The 20,447-nt window shown below is 32.7% G+C and overlaps 3 protein-coding genes and 1 long non-coding RNA gene across 4 annotated transcripts; 2 read left to right on the top strand and 2 right to left on the bottom strand.

Moving 5' to 3' along the window:
• Positions 1-10: 10 nt before the first annotated feature.
• Positions 11-1,160, bottom strand: LOC148764493 (uncharacterized). Its single transcript, XR_016026496.1, has 2 exons — positions 743-1,160; positions 11-644 (listed from the first exon to the last, which is right to left on the bottom strand). It is a non-coding gene; the product is annotated as an uncharacterized LOC148764493 (long non-coding RNA).
• Positions 1,161-3,456: 2,296 nt separating this feature from the next.
• On the top strand, positions 3,457-4,722 carry LOC18611886 (NAC domain-containing protein 104-like). Its single transcript, XM_007048361.3, has 3 exons — positions 3,457-3,892; positions 3,997-4,265; positions 4,400-4,722. The coding sequence occupies exons 1-3, from the start codon at positions 3,724-3,726 to the stop codon at positions 4,562-4,564; spliced, it is 603 nt and encodes a 200-aa protein (XP_007048423.3). The 5' UTR covers positions 3,457-3,723; the 3' UTR covers positions 4,565-4,722.
• A 5,457-nt stretch (positions 4,723-10,179) lies between these two features.
• On the top strand, positions 10,180-14,691 carry LOC18611885 (2-oxoisovalerate dehydrogenase subunit alpha 2, mitochondrial). Its single transcript, XM_007048360.3, has 9 exons — positions 10,180-10,577; positions 12,056-12,193; positions 12,293-12,475; positions 12,713-12,870; positions 12,980-13,079; positions 13,469-13,580; positions 13,695-13,834; positions 13,959-14,144; positions 14,359-14,691. Exons 1-9 carry the CDS (start codon positions 10,302-10,304, stop codon positions 14,524-14,526), a joined length of 1,461 nt encoding a protein of 486 aa, XP_007048422.3. The 5' UTR covers positions 10,180-10,301; the 3' UTR covers positions 14,527-14,691.
• Positions 14,692-15,178: 487 nt separating this feature from the next.
• On the bottom strand, positions 15,179-19,467 carry LOC18611884 (3'(2'),5'-bisphosphate nucleotidase 1-like). The gene is made up of 8 exons (XM_018126783.2): positions 19,185-19,467; positions 18,686-18,761; positions 17,837-17,907; positions 17,514-17,716; positions 16,596-16,800; positions 16,419-16,517; positions 16,175-16,328; positions 15,179-15,632 (listed from the first exon to the last, which is right to left on the bottom strand). The coding sequence occupies exons 1-8, from the start codon at positions 19,365-19,367 to the stop codon at positions 15,469-15,471; spliced, it is 1,155 nt and encodes a 384-aa protein (XP_017982272.2). The 5' UTR covers positions 19,368-19,467; the 3' UTR covers positions 15,179-15,468.
• Between the last annotated feature and the right edge of the window lie 980 nt (positions 19,468-20,447).

Raw genomic sequence — 20,447 nt, 5'->3', positions numbered from 1 at the left:
AGGAAGAAAGTATTAAGAATTTTTTGCCTTCTCTATTAGTTGATACTTCATGGCTAAAAGGTACATGTTAGGTGTTATGATCAGGCCCACGAGGTCCAATTAGAGATTAGAAGTGGCACCCCATATCCATGTCAGAATATATACAAAAACTAGGGATGATAGATCCTTATCCTTAATTAAGATAATACCTAAATACTCACAAATAAAAGGAAGATGGCCAAGGACCTTAGGAGTAAGACAGCCACTCCTAACCTCTCACTCCCCCCTCTCCTAAATGTCTTCATCCAGCAGAAAGCAATAACCTCACTACCCATCTCTTTTGCAGGACTGCAAGACCAAATGAGCCCAACAAATCCATTCTCACTCATTAATGTTACTGTGAAGATTAAGATTAAACCTCTATCTTCACCGCATGAGTTTCTTTAGTGTCTCAATCATAGCAAAATATATTCTTCTTATCACACGTAGAGACAAGCGTCACATCCCAAGTAAGTACTGGTCGTCTCTTTAACCCTCAAACCCATAATTCAGTTTGGGTGGGTGGAAAAGAAACACCTAAAAACATGGCCTCCTCCTCCTTCCAACATCAATCTTAGTTTCCTTGTAAAATTTTTGTTGATGCCTCGTTTTGCCTTTTAACTTTTCTGTCAGAAACCAAATGACAGATGGAAGGAAAAGATTAGCAAAGCAGCATCCATAAAGTTACCATATAACATATTCCAAGCGTGAAAACGAATGTAACCTCAAAAAAGGATCATCCTTGTAGACGAAGGGGTCAAAGAAGCGAGGGACTGAACATTCAGAGATGGACACGATGAAAGAAATAATAGTAACAGAAAAGCAAGCTCTCGCATCTCTCAAGCAATAAAAAACTACTACAAATTCTATAAATGGGATAAATAAGCAGTGGCAATGATGATTAAACAAACACGTGTCTGGTTATTGACTCTTCAAGCTTTCCTTTTACCTATGTCCTACCAACTACAATTGGGAGGCTATAATTTGCCAACTTTAGAAAAAAAATTGCAATCATGGCGGTTTTGGGATAAAGATGTTCAAACCAACAAAGTGTGATGCCACTGTTCTTCGATTGGAATACGTAATGGATCGGATTTCTTACATCAGACTAATTTGTTTGTTTCTCTATGTTGTGTTCTGGATGATTCCCTGTAAAATATATATATATATATATATATATATATATATTATATTATATAGTAGCATGTTTTTGCCGACAAAAGATGTGAGCAGAGAAATGAGGCACCATTATTATATATACGAAAGAAACATACTCATGATACAATTTGACGAAGACTCCCTAACGATCTTTAGAAATCTTAACAATTCTCTTGGTTAGCAGGATTTTATGCCCCATGCGCCTTTAGTGGATTCTCAGCTGCTGAATTTCTTGTTTTGTTGCTCCATGTATATATGTGGGGGATTAATTAAAGTATATTATCAAGCCGACTCTGTTTAACAGTATTGTGTTTGGTCAAGAAGTTTACAAAATTTTGAAGAATTTAGAAATGCAGCAATTCACAAATGGCACATTTCTAAAATCTAATGAAATTGATTTATGGAATTCTCAAATTCATGGTTTGGATGCATCATTTGGTCGTGTAATTGTTATCTTTATATTTTGACAACTTAAATTTAAAAAAAAAATTATATGAAACGCATTCATTTGATACGTGAGATTTCAACGATTAAAATTTAAAATTTTAATTATAAATTTTTGAGTAAAAAAAAAAGAGATTTATTGAAAAAAATTACTTTCTATATGTAGCGCAATATCTTATATATACAAACAAAAGCATATACGTACAGTAAATCTTTTTAACTAAACCATTGCTTAATTAATATTTGGTTTTGATTTAAATTTGAGGGGAAGATTACATATAATTTAAATTTCTCAATCACTAATTGAATTAAATCATGTTTCATATGTCTCCTTAGATATGATGAAATATGTAATTTTCAGAATAAAAAATGTGTAATTATTTGAGTTTTGCAATTTTCTTAAATCCTCCCCCAAAAAATTAAAAGTAAAAGAAAAAAAGATGGCAATACTTTTCTTCTTTTTGGCCTTTTGGAAATATTGCTTGCTCATGTACGTGTTCCATCAAAGAATGGCCAGTGTGCAGCTATCCTAGCTGTCCAGAGCTGTAGTTTCTCAATGACCACCGTGGCCAACTTTCTCTTCTTTTTCTTTAGCTTTCCCTCTCTTTTTGGTACTAGCAATCACAACTTTTTTAGTAAAAAGTACACTTCAAAAGAAAATCATGCATGACCAGCCAATGGGGAAGATAAATATATATATATATAGTAGCAACTTTTGCATGCTATGAAAGACACATGCATGTTGATTCATATTCAACTATAAATCAAAGTTCAATCAGAAAACCATGTTTTATAAGTGTTGTCCCCTAAGAGATATAAAGACTACAAACTTACTTCCCTTTTATGTAATTTAATGACAAACATTCACATGTTATTAAAAAAAAGTAACACAATTATGTCTATCTTATTTAAATTGAATTGTTCTAAATAGATATGTCTAGTTATAAGGGCATATTGTGTCACATATAAACAATTATGAGGGTTTGACTTATGATTTATAATTGATAAGAACGTGTTAAATTTATCATATGGCCACAGAATTTGATGTTCCATTCTATCTGTCAATGGTGACATGAAAGGTCTCATCGGCATCACTATAATTTACAAGCCAAAGAGAGGAGAATGAGAAGGAAAGATGGAAGGATTGCTTGGTTAGATCCAAAGCCAAAAGAAAAAAAAAAGAAATATTAAAAAGATATAAGTATAAATTGAATAAAAGCATATACAGATAGCTTTCTCTTTCTCTCTCCCTTTCAGTCACCCCAAGAAAGGGAAGGTGATGAGAATTAAAAATACATGAAAAACACAATTAGGTATGGTTTTTCCATTCAATCATGGCAATTTGACTTAATCAAAACATTCACAAGAATGAACAATAGTTTGTTTCCTACTTTTCTTTGATGATAACTATGCTAGATACTTCTTTTTTATTTCAAAGACTACTTCAAGATTTTGTTGATCAAGAAAATTTTTATAACCCAATAAATAAAAAAGTAAAAAAATAATAATTACTTTGTGTTGTATGATTTTGCCAGTAAATCAAAAGGACAAAAGGGTTTTTTTTTTCTCAAAAAATTTTTTTTGACTAATTAAATATTTCATATATGGCTAAGACAGATCGAAGTCAGTCTTCTTTTCATTTTTTGTCCTTAATTTTCAAGTAAATTGGATAATTAAGATTATACCCAAGAAATTAATCATCACGAGAAAACATAAGCTCTAGTATTGGGCCACACAACTTGTAGATGAAGCATGACAGTGATATGCTAATCCTCCATAAAATTATATATTCTATATTTAAATGATCTTAAGGAACTCCAATTGTTTCCTTGAAAAAACAGTAATCTTATATTATCCATTTCCATGGAGTCCATCCCATAATTCTTTAATTTTTATTCTTTTACGGGCGCCTTTTTATCAATTCGACTGCTGAGTTGTCTATCCTCTCTCTCTCTCTCTCTCTCCCTCTCTCTCTCTCCAACAGTACAAATATTTGGAAGACAACCTATAAATGAAGCAAAGAAAAACCAAAGCAACAATCTCACTATATAATGTTTACTAGCTGTTAATTCTGCAGCTGCTTAATTTCATATTCCTGTTAAGATGGAAATGAAAGATGGGTGCATCAACCTTCCTCCAGGCTTCCGATTTTGCCCCACCGATGAAGAACTTGTCCTACACTTTCTCTACCCTAAGGCCTTGCTCTTACCTTGCCATCCCAACATCATTCCTGAACTTGATCTTCATCTGCTTCACCCTTGGGAACTGAATGGTTTGCTATTTTTTCCATCTCATGTTGTTCTTTAAAGTGGTTTTTTCTTTCTTATCTTTTTTTGTCCATTGTAGCGTTAACATGGTTCTATATTGGCTGAATAGGCAAGGCACTGTTGAGTGGAAACCATTGCTTCTTCTTTACCCAGATGATGGAAAATCGAGTCCTGGAGAATGGTTATTGGAAGCAATTAGATACTGAGGAACCCATCTTTGGTGGTGCAGGCAAGAAAATTGGGATGAAGAAATTCTTCGTATTCTACATAAACGAAGCTCCTTTTGGTATAGAAACAAATTGGTTGATGCAAGAATATCATCTTTGTAATTGGGACTCAACTCTAACATCATATAAAACTACAGGATATCAAAAATTGGTAAGAAATAATTTAACTGTTATTGATTTGTATGATTATATTGCACTTTGATCAAAGTATATACTTTTAACTAATTACATATCTAAGTGTGAATTTACATTGTTTTGTTTAATTACTCCCTTTTTCTTGTGCAGGATTGTAGTAAATGGGTTCTATGTAGAGTTGAAGAGAGTAAGGGTAATTCTCAGAGCTTCAGCTACAGCGATGAAGATGATGGAACTGAGCTTTCATGCCTTGATGAAATGTTCTTGTCGATGGATGATGATCTTGATGATATAAGTTCCTCCAAATTCTTCTGAATTATAACTAGTTTCTACTTAGTTTAGCGCTTTCTATATCTTTGGATGTAAAATGAATTTAGCTGTGTTAGTAGGTAGTATTATGCTTATGTCTAAACATCCATGCACATTTTTATTTTTTCTTTTCTCAATCAACAACGATCCAGGGGTTTTCTTTTTCTTTTTCTTTTTTCTGGCAAAAATGCACAATGGATATTAGACGAGATATTTGCCCTCATAATTATTTTTCCTTGAAGAACAGAATTTTTGATAGAAGGCTGCTTATTCAAAGGGGCAAGGCTTGCTACCAATGCTTGTTTTGTGTTTTTTCTCTTGTAACCATAGCATTTGCTTTGTTAAGACTTGGCAAGGGATCACAACTCACCACGTCGATCATGACAATCATTTAAAACCACAAGAAATTGATGCAATTTCTCTTCATCTTTTCCTGCTACAAATTCCTTTTGCTGCCCCACAAGTACCTTTAGGAACTTTTGAATATATATGTCTTCCTAACTCTTCATCCCCATGAACCTTTAATAAGTTTTGTGAAATATGTGTAGCAGCTACAGATGGGTTACTTTTTGTTGTGCAAATTTCATGTTTTAGGTCATGAACTTGGAGTCTTTCTGTCCACCTGTCATGGCCAGTACTATACTATGGTGTAATTCTGGAACAAGAGAATTGAACATTTTAAACTTGAGGTAGGAAGATGGATTAAGAAGGTATATTTGCCCTATATATGCCATTGATTCATGTATCACCATTTCTGATTAGTTGTTTGGGTTGAACCGTTGAAGAACTACCACCAAGTTTTAGTCATGATTTCTAAAGCTACGGCAAAAAGTTCCCGTCAAAAATTTGAGGTAAGGCTTGTGTTCAGTCAAATTCTAGTATATATGCAGCTTATGCTGAATTTATATACTATCTACATTTCTCACATGTATTAAACTTTAGAGTCAAGGAATATAATGAGAAGAGAACAAATCATTTGTCCAACGATCTCAATTTAATGTGTAATATATTTGGTATGCTTTGTACTTATAATTTTGAATTACACAATGAGAAAATTTTTTTATCTTAAAATGTTTATTTTTTTTTTATTAAAATTCTTACGATCACCTCAGTGGAGTCAAAGTGTTAAAAGTTACTATCACTCTTCAATTTTTAATTTTTTTATTATATTATATATAAAACTTGATATTTATATATATAATATAATTATTCTTATAGTTACCCTTTAATCATTAATCGTGTAAAATCTTAAATTCATCGATGTATATGTATATAATCATGTACATATTTCATGCATGTAACATCCTGCAAAGCAAACAAGCTGTTTGGAGCACCCTGGATCACAAAGCTCCCTAGATGCACACCCTCCATAACCTGCCTTAATGTGGAATTGAAGGGTAAATGTAGGAAATGCAAGCTATAACATAATCTTTTGTTTTTTTGGAAACCTAAATAGATGAACTTTCCAAAATTTCAAACTGAAAATGATGACCTGTAAAATCAACAAAGGAGGCAAGATAACAAGCTTAAGCAACCCACTACACTCAACGGTAGCGAACGAAGGGGAGAGAGTGTTGTTCCTCTTCCAGGAAGGCTGATTCTTGTGGTGCAAGTGACCCTTCCCCGTCTAGAACGTACCCCTCTTTTCCTTATCAGCTAATATTCATTTTTAATTAAATTAATACTATTTGAGATTAATTTTTAACTATTCAAATCAAGTCATGTAATCTCCAACTGATTCAATCTCTACTTATGTTTAATTTTGTAAGTGGGCTTTATTTATTGTGGTTTTGGACTTTCAATGTTGTTTTAGCCTATCTATCAATGAAAGGAAGAATATATATTTTATTCCAACTATTATAAAAAAAATAATTAAAATCTACAGTAAATAAATATTGTTAAAAAATCGATATTATACATTTTTGAATTTCACTATGTAGATTGGATCTCTGTATTTTGTTTTTATTTGAATTAAAGGATGAATTAAAAAATAGACAATATTCAAATACATTGTACATAAAACTTTGTGTCACTCAGAATAAGGATATAAAGAGATTAAATATATCAATTTGAGAGGGTCATAAGAAGGGACTACAACTTTTTGATTTACACAATTTCTTAAATTTCAAAATTTTTAACTTTAACTTTTATCATATTTTTGTATTAAAAAATTATCAATTAATCATTAATATTGACTAAAGAAAAATCAAATCATTAATACGATCATAATTCAGTCTAAATTACCTCAAAACTTATTTAAGTTTATATAGTGCTTACCTTTAAGAAAAAAAAAATTATATAATGCTTAGAGTATTGGTTTGGGCTGCCTTACATGTTTGGCATTAAGATGCTTTGATTTCACATCAGATAAATTAAAGATTTTGAAAAGTTTGTAAAATTTGGACTCTACAATTCCTTACACTAATCTATCCAATCATTTTTCAAGAAAATCGAATCTTTACAGTCAATTTTTATATTTTATTTTTCAATAAACAAGCACAATTTATTGTTTGGTAGGCTAAAGAGGCAAAATTCAAAATCAGGAATTTTTTTAATTGATGTCCTTTGACTATTAATTGTATTTTATAGTATGTAGAATGCAAACATGAAATGCGAAAAACAATTTCATTTAAATGAAATAGATAGAAGAGAAGAAATTTAAATATTATTACTTTATTACAAAGGAAACAATTGAATATCCAATGACGTGGGAGTCCGGAAGGATGGTTATCTCCAAACGTGATATATTCCACGTTGTCGTAGTCTCGTCTTCTCATTTTTCCTCACTTCCTCAAGGGCGCGTACGGCTTCTACGGAAGAGGAGAGAAGGCGTACTCCTTTGTTTGCACGCTTTCCTCACTACAATTATGAAAAATATAAAAAATTAAAAATAAGGTTCAAGATTTTATTAAAATCAAATAATTTTATTATCAAATTATTTGAGAAAAAATACGGTAAACTTATGATTGTGATCATGCTATGTATTATGAATTTAGATTGAGACCCAATCTAGAAATTAAGTCTTAAACAACCTTTTTACTTAATTAACCATAATTAGCATTTAATAAGATTCAATCAAAATTTTTGAATAAGAAAAATACATGCATTATGCTCATAAATGCTGCATTCAAAGTACTTAATAGTCATTGCCTTTTGTATTCAAAAATACCTATTTATTTGCAGACAATCTAGACATATCATGGCTTAAGATGATGTAATAATTTTATCTTTTCCCTTATATGTAAAAAACAAAAAATACCCACCTCTTTTTTTTGTATTAATTTGATAAAAATACTTATATTATGAATCTCGTATAAATAAAACATCAGATATTCTTAAACTTATAAGTGAGAGTCTTCTTCTATTATATTAATTGAGTTGAAAACATATATCAAGATCAAAATAAATCTCAAGTAAAGTAAGTCTCTTTCATTTATAAATAAAAAAAGGATATAGTAAAAGAAAAGATAAGTCTTGTACTTATAAGTAAATATGTTTTTTGGATTGACTTGTGACATTTGCATGTATTTGCATTTATATCAACTACTCACAAAAAAAAAATAGTTTATATAGAAAAAATTTTGAAGAAATTGTGAGGAATGACCTTTCTTGATAAAGATATTTTAAAAATAACCATCAAAATAAATTTAACTGTTTTTAGCTATATTTAATCATAACTTGACAAAAATACCCTTTAAACTATTTCAAATAAATTAAACCATTCATCACAATTTCTCTTCATTTATACTTCAGATTTCTCTCTCACCATCCCACTCTCTCAAATTTTATCGATTTATCTCTTCAGCATTTGTGTACTATGCTTTCGATTTTTCCCTCCTGCATTTTCAGATTTCTCTTTCTTACGCTTGCCTATTTAGAAAATTCGATTTTTAGGTATTTTGGAAACTAAAACAGTAGAAATAATCATATATGTATGAAATAACTTTCAATTGAATCAATTCGGGACCTAGACACTGATAAACTCAAAATTTTGAAATTTATAAACCTAAGTTTTCAAAAGAATTTTTTTTTTTTTTAGTCAAAGTATGTATTTTAGATTAAAAAATTTATATTTTGATTTATGAAAGCATGTTAGAAACACTTTAATCGGTGTCAAATTGTCAAAAAAAAAAAACAAAAAAAAAGAAAAGAGTTGAGAGGATTTAAAGTTTTGGTTCGTAAGCAACGACAACATTTTAAACATTAAAATGTAACAAAATGTTTTTAAATATATCGTGTAATAATAATATTTTTTTAATATGGCGTATAATAATTTTTTTTAACCATGACGTGTAATATGTTTTTATATATAGCGTGTAACAGCAGTATTTTTTTTAACATAACGTGTAACAATCTAACCATGGTGTATAACAACAATATTTTTTTTTAACATGGTGTGTAACAACCTAACTATTACTTGTCACATGTTTTTGTACATGACGTGTAACAACCTAATCATAACTTGTCACATGTTTTTGTACATGACGTGTAACAATCTAACCATAACTTGTCACATGTTTTTGTACATGACGTATAACAACGTTATTTTTTTTTCAACATAGCATGTAATAACCTAATTATGGCGTATAACAACAATTTTTTTTTCAACATGACGTGTAACAACCTAACCATGGTTTGTCACATATTTTTATACATGGCGTACAACAATCTAACCATGATGTGTAACAAATTATCCATGACTTGTCACATATTTTTGTACATAACATGTAACAACCTAACTATGACTTGTTACATATTTTTGTACATGGCATGTAGCAACCTAACCATGGCATGTAACATGTTTTTGTATATGGCGTGTAACAATCTAATCATGACTTGTCACATGTTTTTGTATATGACGTGTAACAACCTAACCATGGCTTGTCACATGTTTTTTTACATGACGTGTAACAACTTAATCATGACTTGTCACATATTTTTGTATATGACATATAACAACATAACGTGTAATTTCATTAAAGGTAATTTTATCCAATTTGATTAAAAATAGTTAAAATTATAAAGAGATCTATTTTTGAAAATATCTTATCTTTAAGGGTTATTTTTTAAAATACCTTAAAAAATTTTATAAGAAGAAGTAGAACCAACTTAATATTGCATTAAATTTAGTAGGGAGAAAATTTTGGGTGGGTGTTTATATTATCTTAAGAAAATAAAAATCTCAAAATTCGTATTATACAAAAACGTTTCAATGAAACATTTTTTAAATGGCAACAAAAAAGAAGTCCTAAATCAAGCTTCAAGTTCAAAACCCACATTAAATTAAATTTAAATAAAAAAAACAATGTTGACAAATTAAAAGAAATTAATGTAAAAAAAGAAATCATATTTAACTACGGGGACAAGCTATTAATTAGGGTCAATAATCGGTCAATTATCTAAAAAAATTGAATTGCCTTTTTTAAATAAAAATAAATTACAAGAAAAAAGAAATAAAAAAGCTATTATTTATTTTGCCACGTGTATTTTCTAAATCGCGAGTATTGACAGTTTTTCCCAAACTCGCGGGTGGTACTAGCTTGATCCTGGGAGTGTGGCTCGATTTGTATATCCACGTCAGAATTCTAATCCATCTATAACTTACAAACCTGTAAAAGAAATAAAGGCCGTCTTTCCATCTTCTCTCTTTGTCCTTTAAATTATTGTTAACTGTCTAGCTTCTTCTCTAGCAAATCCACCTACACCCAACTTGGAGCATTTCAGTGTCTTATCTCTCTTTTCAATGGCTTTCTATCTGAAAAATTCAAGAAATATTATCAACAACCTGAAATCAAAGGTTGGTTTATCGAGTTTGATGAAGCAGCACAGTTGTTCTTGTCTGAACCACAACAATCATTGCCGTTTCCCTGCATCAACTGCTACTTCTCCATTTGCTCCACAACTCAATAACCTAGATTTAAATTCCCATAAAAGAGGTTGCCTTTTCATGTCTCAACGTTTTGAATCCACCATAGCTGAAAAACAGTTTGCTTCGGTCCAAAATGCTGAAGACAATCAGGTTTGTAATTGTAGGCTTAACATGAACAAAGGGTTATTCTAAAGTTTGTTCAATTGTGTTCCTCTGTTGTATTTTTCTATGTACATTCACTTCTGCAAGACTAGTGTAATTCTGATTCCCTTGATCGATCAGTTTAATGCGGTACTTGCTGTTATCTTGTTTGGAAGCATTTTTTACAGTTTTTATTCTGAATTATCCTTGCATTTATTTAGTGAAGAATGCGTTGAAATGTTTGATTTACAAAGACTTTGAGTGGCGGAAAAGGGATTTTTTTTTTTAAGGCAATTTTAGATATTTGCTGAAGGTTGCAGAGGAATTGCCCCTGTAAAATTGCTTTCTAGTTTGACTGGTATTTCAACAATTTATGTACTACGAATAGTTTATTTATTAATTTTTAGTTTGATATATAGTACTACTTAAATTGGTTTAATACTTACATTCCCACACATTTTTGCGTTGTATATAATCCACATTACTCGACTATTAGGTGATATATGCATTATGTAAGTGAATACTACATCACTGCTATGGGAACAGAAGATCTCCTGCAGTGCTCAACCTTCCATTTAACCTTGTGGCATCTTGTTTAACCTTGATAAAAATTTGAACCAAATGGAAGACATAGCTAGTTCTATAACTTCTATTTAAATCAAAAAATAGCAAAATCTTGTGTTCTCTTTGCTGTTCTTTTTTCATTTTTTATTTTGGTGTGGGAGGGGGGCAATTTCTGGTCTTGCCACAGCAAAGGACGACATTTCATCATTTAGTTTTAATTTCTCATTATATTCTTGCTGAACATATGAGCTTGGTGGACATTGAGTTAAGAGGTTATGCATCTTGTAGATACGTGCTTAGTAAATTTCCTTTATTTCAATAATAACTTAGAAAAAGAACAATTTCACTTCTGGCTTTATCACACTGCCACCTGAGAAAGTAGTCAATATGATAATTAGCATCTAGATTTACTAATGTGTTTTGCATTGAAGCATTTCATGTTTACTGATAAAATTGCATCAGCCTTGGTTGTTTTTGATGTCAACTTTTAAGGCTATACTCTTTGGATGGAGATTACAGAACAGTTATGCTGTTTAAGTTTCTTGGATTTCGCTGTTACTAATTATGAGAGCTATAGCACTTGCTCTACAGTAGGAGTGGCTGAAAGGCAAAATGTGGGGGCACTTTTCTACTACTCCTTTATGGGCCGTTCCAGATGATAGACTAGGACACTGCTTCTGTACTTTTCATTCATCATCTTGATAACTTTGAATGACTTTTAGAGACCAAAACTCTAGGTTTCATGGATAGGATAGAGGTAATCTCCTTCTTCTGAAAACCATGATATCTTCAATTTAATTCCAAATGACAAGTGCATTTCAACAAGGCGTCAGTTTTATAATTGCTTGCTATATCTTAGGAATGGTTTTATTTTCATGTTGATACATATATTTATTCTCACCAAAGCTCTCTTTTTATGTAAGGTATTGGATTTTCCAGGAGGAAAGATTATATGTTCTCCTGATATGAGGTTTTTATCCGAATCTCCCAGTGCGCATACCCACTGCTTCCGAGTGCTTGATGATAATGGTCAGCTAATTAAGCAGAGCGATTATATACAGGTAGAATTTTACTTCCTGAAACAGTCATTTTCTTTTTGTTTCCTTGAAGTGAAACATCATTCAGCAGAAAAGAACCTTATCGGTTACATATTATATTAGGTCAGTGAGGAAATTGCTGTTAAAATGTACAGTGACATGGTTACTCTTCAAACTATGGATACCATATTCTATGAAGCTCAAAGGCAAGGAAGAATTTCCTTCTATGTGACCACAATTGGAGAAGAGGCCATCAACATCGCATCAGCAGCAGCACTTACTTCAGATGACTTTGTTTTTCCTCAGGCAAGAACATACATGGACATTTATACATCCCTTACTATCCCTTCAAGCTGCACATTTCACATCTGTGGATAGAGCATAACTTTAACCATTTAGGGATCTAGATTCACTCATCTGGTTTTTATAACCTTATGTTCAAAGATGCACTTTCTCATGTACAATCCAACAGCTAAGTAAAATATACACATCATGATTGAAAATTAAATGATGCTATCATAATGTTAATGATGTCCTTTGCAGTACCGGGAACCAGGAGTTTTAATCTGGCGTGGTTTCACCCTGCAAGAATTTGCAAACCAATGTTTTGGAAACAGAGCTGATTATGGAAAAGGCAGACAAATGCCTATTCATTATGGATCTAACAAGCATAAATACTTTACTGTATCATCAACAATTGCGTAAGAGATTAAACTTGTCTTTCTGGGAGTTTCTCATATAGAACTTTCTTAAAATCTTTTGATCTAATTCTGGAAATCAGGGCTATAATAATTCCCCACTGTTTTTCAGTACACAAATTCCCCATGCAGTAGGTGCTGCATATTCTCTGAAGATGGACAAAAAAGACGCATGTGTTGTCACTTACTTTGGTGATGGTGGCACAAGTGAGGTAAATACAACTACTGGAAATTCAGTGTTGAGAGAAAAAATATTTGGCTTTTTAGCATTTGAAACTTGAAAGGATTTTATAATCTATACAATTGCTTCATATGCTTGCTGTAACTAGAGAAGGATAATTTCAGTTAATGGAATTCCTTAGTTTTGTTGTTTTTTTTAATCTAAAATCTCTAACTAAACTCCACCCCACCCTTAGAACTTCAGCTAAGCCCAGGTGGGACTGGTTTTACATAACTTATCAGAGGTCAAAGAACCTTTCTCCTCCTTTGTGTATGTGTTGTTGGGGAGCAGGATGCATAAATGAGTTCATTTCGTAGCAGCTCAATCTCATTGAATTTTAGATTTTGGTGCTTTGTTTCTAACAAAACAAAATAATGATAGGGAGATTTTCATGCTGCTTTAAATTTCGCGGCAGTTACAGAGGCTCCAGTAATCTTTATCTGTCGGAATAATGGATGGGCAATTAGTACACCCACTTCAGACCAGTTTCGAAGTATTCTTCCTCCCTTTTTTATTTATTGGGCATTATTTTATTTTAACAATCCATGAATCCATCAATAATGTATATATGTATCCTATCATGTATTTTGTTTTGCACATGGTGCAGGTGATGGGATTGCTGTTAGAGGGCAAGCTTATGGAGTCCAGAGCATTCGTGTAGATGGCAATGATGCACTTGCCATGTATAGTGCAGTTCACACTGCACGTAAAATGGCAGTGAATGAACACAGGCCAATTTTAATTGAAGTAAGTCTCCTTCTATTAATTCTTCTTCATTGGCAGCTTTTCAGCCACCATGAGAGGCATATGCATAATGCTGAAGCATAAATGGGTTATTCCTTGATATTTTGTTCTTTCATTTTCACTTTAGGCTGTTACATATCGAGTTGGACACCATTCCACATCAGATGATTCCACCAAATACCGTCCTGCTGAGGAGATCGAATGGTGGAGAATGGCGAGAGACCCTGTAACAAGATTTAGAAAGTGGGTTGAAAGTAATGGTTGGTGGAGTAGTGAGGCTGAGACCCAGCTCAGAAGCAGCATCCGGAATCAGGTAAAACACTTAAACTAGCATTATTTGAAGCATCTCTAGATTCAAGCTTGGTGTTAGATTGTGTTTTCTTTCTCTCTATTCATCCCCTCAATTAACAACTTTAATGCTGGTTAGTTTACACCATCCCTAAGCCCTTAGTTAAATGATTGTATACTGCTAATCAAAAGCTAAATTCTGAAGTTTCTTACTAACAAACCAACACTCTTGGTGACAGCTATTGCATGCAATTCAAATGGCTGAGAAAGTTGAGAAACCTCCAGTTGAGGAATTATTTACAGATGTATACGATGATCTTCCATCCAACCTCCGTGAGCAGGAGAAATTGCTGAGAGAAACCATCAGTAGACACCCGCAAGATTTCCCTGCAGACGTTCCACATTAGGCGAAGCATATACAAGCAGTAGTTTCTCTCTGAAGCTTGAACTTGTGAGTAATATTAAGCTGGCATTGTTATGATAAATTATTATAATAACAGTTTCACCCAGTGGGATATGTACTTCTGTCTCTGGCCCCCCATTAAATATAAATAAGTTTTCTTTGATCAAAACGCATCGGACATATCATATATCCAATCCAACCTGCGAGAGATTATAAACTTTGATGCAAAAAGGACATGTTACAAGCATGGGTTCTAATCTCTTTCTTCATGACATTTGTAAATACCTTGATATTTAACTCAAATGATTAATGCATACCACGAAGTGACCGAATAACGTTGAATATAAGTATAGGTTACTCGTTAGTGACCTGATAACGTTGTGTTGCTAAGTCATCGCAATGCTTACTATCTTTAACATTTCAATTGCCTTAAGCTTTTAGTGAAATTTCGCAGTCCTCTTAAATGCAATTCTCCATTTTGCGTGGATCCTACGAGTGAAGGATGTTTGTAAGTTGTAACCATTATATTTGGACTGTCCGAGCCGAGGCAGGGGCAATATAATTCCTAAGTGCAGCTTTTTCCAGAAAATATTCTTGGAGAAAGAAGAGAACCGTGCCAGTTCAAGCTAAGAGAGATTGCAAGTTACAAATCAGTAGATCACTGAAACATTAATTGCACTTTCTTCTCGAATATATTAAGTATTCAACATCAATGAGGTTTGGAATCCAGGAGCCAACCCTAATACACTGCATGCACTGAGGAGAAAATAGGAACCACAGAAGGAAAGCATAGGAACCACAGAAGGAAAGCATGATGACAGGGATTAATAAGAGAAATACTAAGATGATTCAAGTTTGCAACCAGCTTAACAAAGGAAATTTATTCCCCCCAAAGTAAACATAAAGCTTAAATGAGGACAGGATAAAACCCTGTTTGTTAAAAAAATCACAAGGGTGAAGCTTTCTCCTCCAGGGATTCTCTAACTGCCTTAATGAGTATTGGCATCAACTTCTGATTGGTAACAATGATGCCTGTGTCCAGATCAAGAAACTTTCCCTTAGAAAAATCCAAAGGGTTCCCTGCAGCATCCATGACCACACCGCCAGCTTCTGCAAGAGATTAATTGTAAATAGATATGTCAAAAGGCAGTGAATGGAATAAAGGGTGGAGTGGGGAGGGGTTGTATCATTAACCTTCAATGGCCAAAATAGACCAGTAAGAGGGAAACCCCATTTTGAATATACAATTTTTATGTTATAGAAGTGGCAAGAAAATTTTTCATATAAAAAACAAAAAACTCCAGGAAATTATTTCCCTGACCCAAAGGGAGACACTTGAAAAAGACCAGACTGGAAATCAAATATGTAGGATGGAGTCATGTTTTGGATTAAAAATACAGACTTTAAGTGACTCTAAACTAAGGAACATATTGCACAGAAAACAAGACATTTTATACAAACACGAAACCCTTTTGTAAAGCGGACAATCCCAAAGCTGCCCCCAGTTAACTATTATACCATCCCATCCCAACAAGGGCAGTGAATGGCTAAATAAACCAATGCCATCCTGATAACTAACCATCAACATTCCAACCTACACCATGAGTAAAGTGAAAGATAGTAGCAGATGTTGGAGTCAAATTGGTCCATACCAGTCACAACAATACACCCGGCAGCATGATCCCATATTTTCTCCCGATACCCTTTATGAGGTAGACGCATATATATGGCTCCATCTCCTCTGGACAGAGCACCGTATTTTACCTGGCTATCAATTCTAACTGGTGGTGCTTTGACGCCGAGTTTCTGTTTACATCTCAGTGTTACATTACATGCATGGAAATACATACATACATATATATATATATATAGAGAGAGAGAGAGAGAGAGAAGTACTTGGGCAATTAAACTAGATAAATCATGCATGGAATGTGCTGCTTCATATGACTCAAAGAATGATGCTTCTTCAGGATTTTCAATGCCACTTACTTGCACCTGAATCCCAAATAAATGTATAAGTTGCAAGTACTTACTCTGATCAATAGCAATGAAATTATAACAAATCATTACAACCTTCACCGTTGAAGAACTGTCAAGTGGCTGCATGTAAGATCCTCCACCAACTTCAGCAAAGAAAAGACAACCAACTTCATTATTTGGAGAATGCTGATCATTGATGGGAGTTAGTGGTAGATTAGGACAAGCCAGCACACCCAAGACAACTTTTCCTCTGTCTAGCAAAGCCAACGCTATTGCATATTGACCTCCTCTTAGAAACCTACAATGTAAAATATCAGAAGCATTTACTACTTCATGAAAGATGGTCCATAAGCACATAACATTAGAATAAAATATCATTTTACTAACTGGAACATTACAATAAAATATCATTTTACTAACTGGAAAGCAGTTGAGATCATTAACTACAGAAATCTAAAAATAACGTATCTAACAAAGATGAAGGAAGGGTTAGCCTGAGGAACAATCGTTTAATTCTGAAGCACTAAATTCAAAGGTCCGGCCATGCAAAACCAAAAGAGAATTACGGCTTGTCTTGCATCTGGTATTTTAACGTACCCACTTCGCCTCTTCTCCTATCAATCCTTCTGCACTAAATAACTGAAGACAGAGAGCAAATTTAACATCCCCTTGCAAAGACTTGGCATTCCGGACATGTCAACTATGGGATCTAATCACAAAATTCACAAATGATGCATCTGTAGGTGTGCGCTTGTGTGCATGCAAGCATGAGTGAGATATGCCTTATCATAAACTAGCTAAATGGAGGACTAAAATTCATGTAGCCAACCAAACTTATTTAGTCATAGCTAAGGGGTGAAGCTGGAAGTAGACCAAAACTACTCATGTTAGATATCGCATATCATAAGCCATAATGCACTTGGTGAGCATGAATCACTATTATATCAGACACCAACTTCTTTATGACTAAAGCAAAATCACTCACATCAGATATTAAGTTTGAGAACTCACCCTTTAGTACCATCTATAGGATCCAAAACCCAGTGTCGACCTTGGGAACCACCTTCAGATTTGCCACTGTCAATGGCCTTGAGAACATCTTCTGTGGATAAAGTAACACTGTATGATTCATCACTAGCTAGAGAATCATTCACAAGTTTTGTAATGCGGTCTACTAATTCCTGGGCACCATCCTTGCGAAGATCTTTAGAATCCTAAAGAGAACCCAAAACATTATTTAGAAGGAAAAGAAAAACAAATTCTATAATTTAAAGGAAAAAAGAGGACAGTAATGCATGTTCCTCAAGCTATTCTCCAGAAGTGCAGAGATTTACCTCCTCGGCAACTAATGAGAATTCAGCCGGAAATTCCTGCTGCAGCACAAAGCTAACCAGTGCTTGTGAGCCTGATGAAAATTTTAATATTTAAAATGTCAAGGGAACATGTCAGCAGTCAGTTATGGTTTCTTCAACACCAATTCTAACAGCCGAAAATTGCTGAGATCAAGAATAGCATAACTGCATAAATACTTAAACCAAAATCTTTTAGGGATTAGCAATGCAAAAAGTAAAAAGCAAAATTCAGAAAATTGTAGCATTGCTGCAAGTTTTGCATATGATAAGTGTATCATCTAACAAGTACATAATATAGGAAATTGTAAATAATAAATACAAATTATGATCACATTTCCCCCTAAAATTTGATATGTATGGAGAAAGACATGATTGGTATGGATAAGCAGATGACCTTAGAAGGAGGAACAATAGGAGGCAACTATTGAGCTGGTAAATGGATTACAGGGCAATGTAGCTTGAGATATGCTCATCAAACAAAGCACTACATATGGCACAACTATAAATATTCTTTCACTTCGGACAAACTATGGCAGTTTGATTCACCAGAAGAAAAACATTTCATCCAATAGAAAATTTTGCTTAATACGGCTAGGAAAACATCATATGACTCTGCAAATTCCCTGGTTTAACAAATTATGAAACGAAGGTAACAAGTAAACTCTAAGTATCATGCTAACAAGTAGAAAGAAGCACGTAAATCAAAGGGGATAAAAAACAAAGAATGGAAATCCATTTAAAATCCAAGATGCACATTTAAAAGAAAAAAGAAATCTTGCATTAGCAAGTGAATAACTATAGAGGAAAGCACAAGAAAGTTTCAAAACAAACCATAATCAGCCACTGTTACAGGACTTCTATCATTTTTGGATTGAACATCTGATTGAAGCAAACTCTTCTGCACTTTCTGAAGATTACAACAAACACCCAAAAACCCAAATTCAGTTTCTATATAAACACAGCTTACATGATCAAAGCATCGCCATGTATGTTTCTTTTGATATAAAGCCTGGTATCTCAATATTAAAGTTTCAACTGACAAAAGTAAAATACAATTCAGTGACTTCACCCATAATATTAGAGAGGCCGATAATTCCAAAGAGTCTGCAAAGCGAACTTGCGTTTTGAAGTAAAGGAAAATCACACAGACATACTGTTTAATTAAGCAGGTAATTACACAAAATGAAAACAAAAGAAAGAAAGAGAATAAAAAAAACAGATTTTTCAAATAAAAATCTAAAACCATACTAAAAACCCAAAACAAGGAAAGGGATGATTTGTAACAGAACAACAAACGCAGACAAAATGGGTTTTGCTTAAAAATGGTAACCTGACAGAGACGAGCAGCGAGAGAGGCAGCTTTCTTGGCAGCAGTCAGCTCTTTATCATAAGACATTGCCACAACCACCGAAGAAAAACAAGAACAAGAAGAAGGAGACGAGTACCTGAGAGGAAGAGGAGGAGGTAGTTTTATGATAGAGGGGAATACAACTCTCAACCAATTTATGGACATAGTATATTGTAAGTAGTAATTAATTTCAATTCAATTATTTTAAAAAGTTCGATTTCTATTTTTTGCAGGCTTTTTCTTTTCAGAGCACGAACAGTCGATTGAAATTTCCTGGTATTTCACGCGCTCTTGAGCAATGGATTAAAGGAGGCTGACGTAAAAATTCTTCTCATATCATAATTAAAATTAAAATTAAAATTAAAACTTTTTAATTTAAAATTTATTAAGAGAGAATTTTGCATAATTTTATTTAAAAGATTATTGAGCATTATCATTAATAAAATTATATTGTTGTTGCTCAGTTTTATGAGATAATTTTTTATATTTTAAAATATTTTTTATGATTTATTTATATAAAAATGTGATAAAAATTATTATTCATTTTTCATTAGCATATTCAACAAATAATAATTTGATAAATTTTTAGTTATTGATCAAAATTAAGTATAAGCATTCACAAATCACGTAAAATTAAATATAAAAGTTAAATCATCAAATAATATAACTATAAAATAAATTAAAAAAATATAATTTCAAATTATTATTTGACATGTATATTATTTTTTATTAAAAATATTCTGTTTGAATCTCAAACTATCAAATTAATTAAAAAATATTTAATCAGCATAACAAGGTTAAAGAAATTGAAAATCAGCAGAACCCAAATTGGTCTTATAGGGAAAGTGATTGGTGAGTGGCACGTGCAGCAAAATTCGCCATTGTCAATCCAGAGGAGGAGTCCTTTGCTTTTGGGGAATCTGGGGTAGGCTTGGTTAGTGGCTGCTTCGGAGATGCTGGTGGCATGGAGGGTCCATACAGTCTCCGTGCTATGATTTTTGAGTTTATAAATAATTTTTTTTTGTTTAATAGATATATTTTTAAATTAAAAATGTAAATTCCGGATAAATAATTTTAGAGTTTATTTAATTTTTATATAAAATTTTTAAAAATAAAAAATTATTAATTTAAATTTTTTGAAAAATTTTAATCATTTCCGTAGTAACATTACGTGAAGATTAATTTGATTAGAGCAATAGTGTTTTTAACGATTTAGGACTCCAACTTAAAAAATCTAGAGCTTAA

The sequence above is a fragment of the Theobroma cacao genome, chromosome 1 (assembly GCF_053813885.1).
Source record: "Theobroma cacao isolate CCN51 chromosome 1, ASM5381388v1, whole genome shotgun sequence".
Classification (NCBI taxonomy): domain Eukaryota; kingdom Viridiplantae; phylum Streptophyta; class Magnoliopsida; order Malvales; family Malvaceae; genus Theobroma; species Theobroma cacao.
Note: the sequence above shows the minus strand (reverse complement) of the source record. Positions and strands in the feature narration are given on the sequence as shown.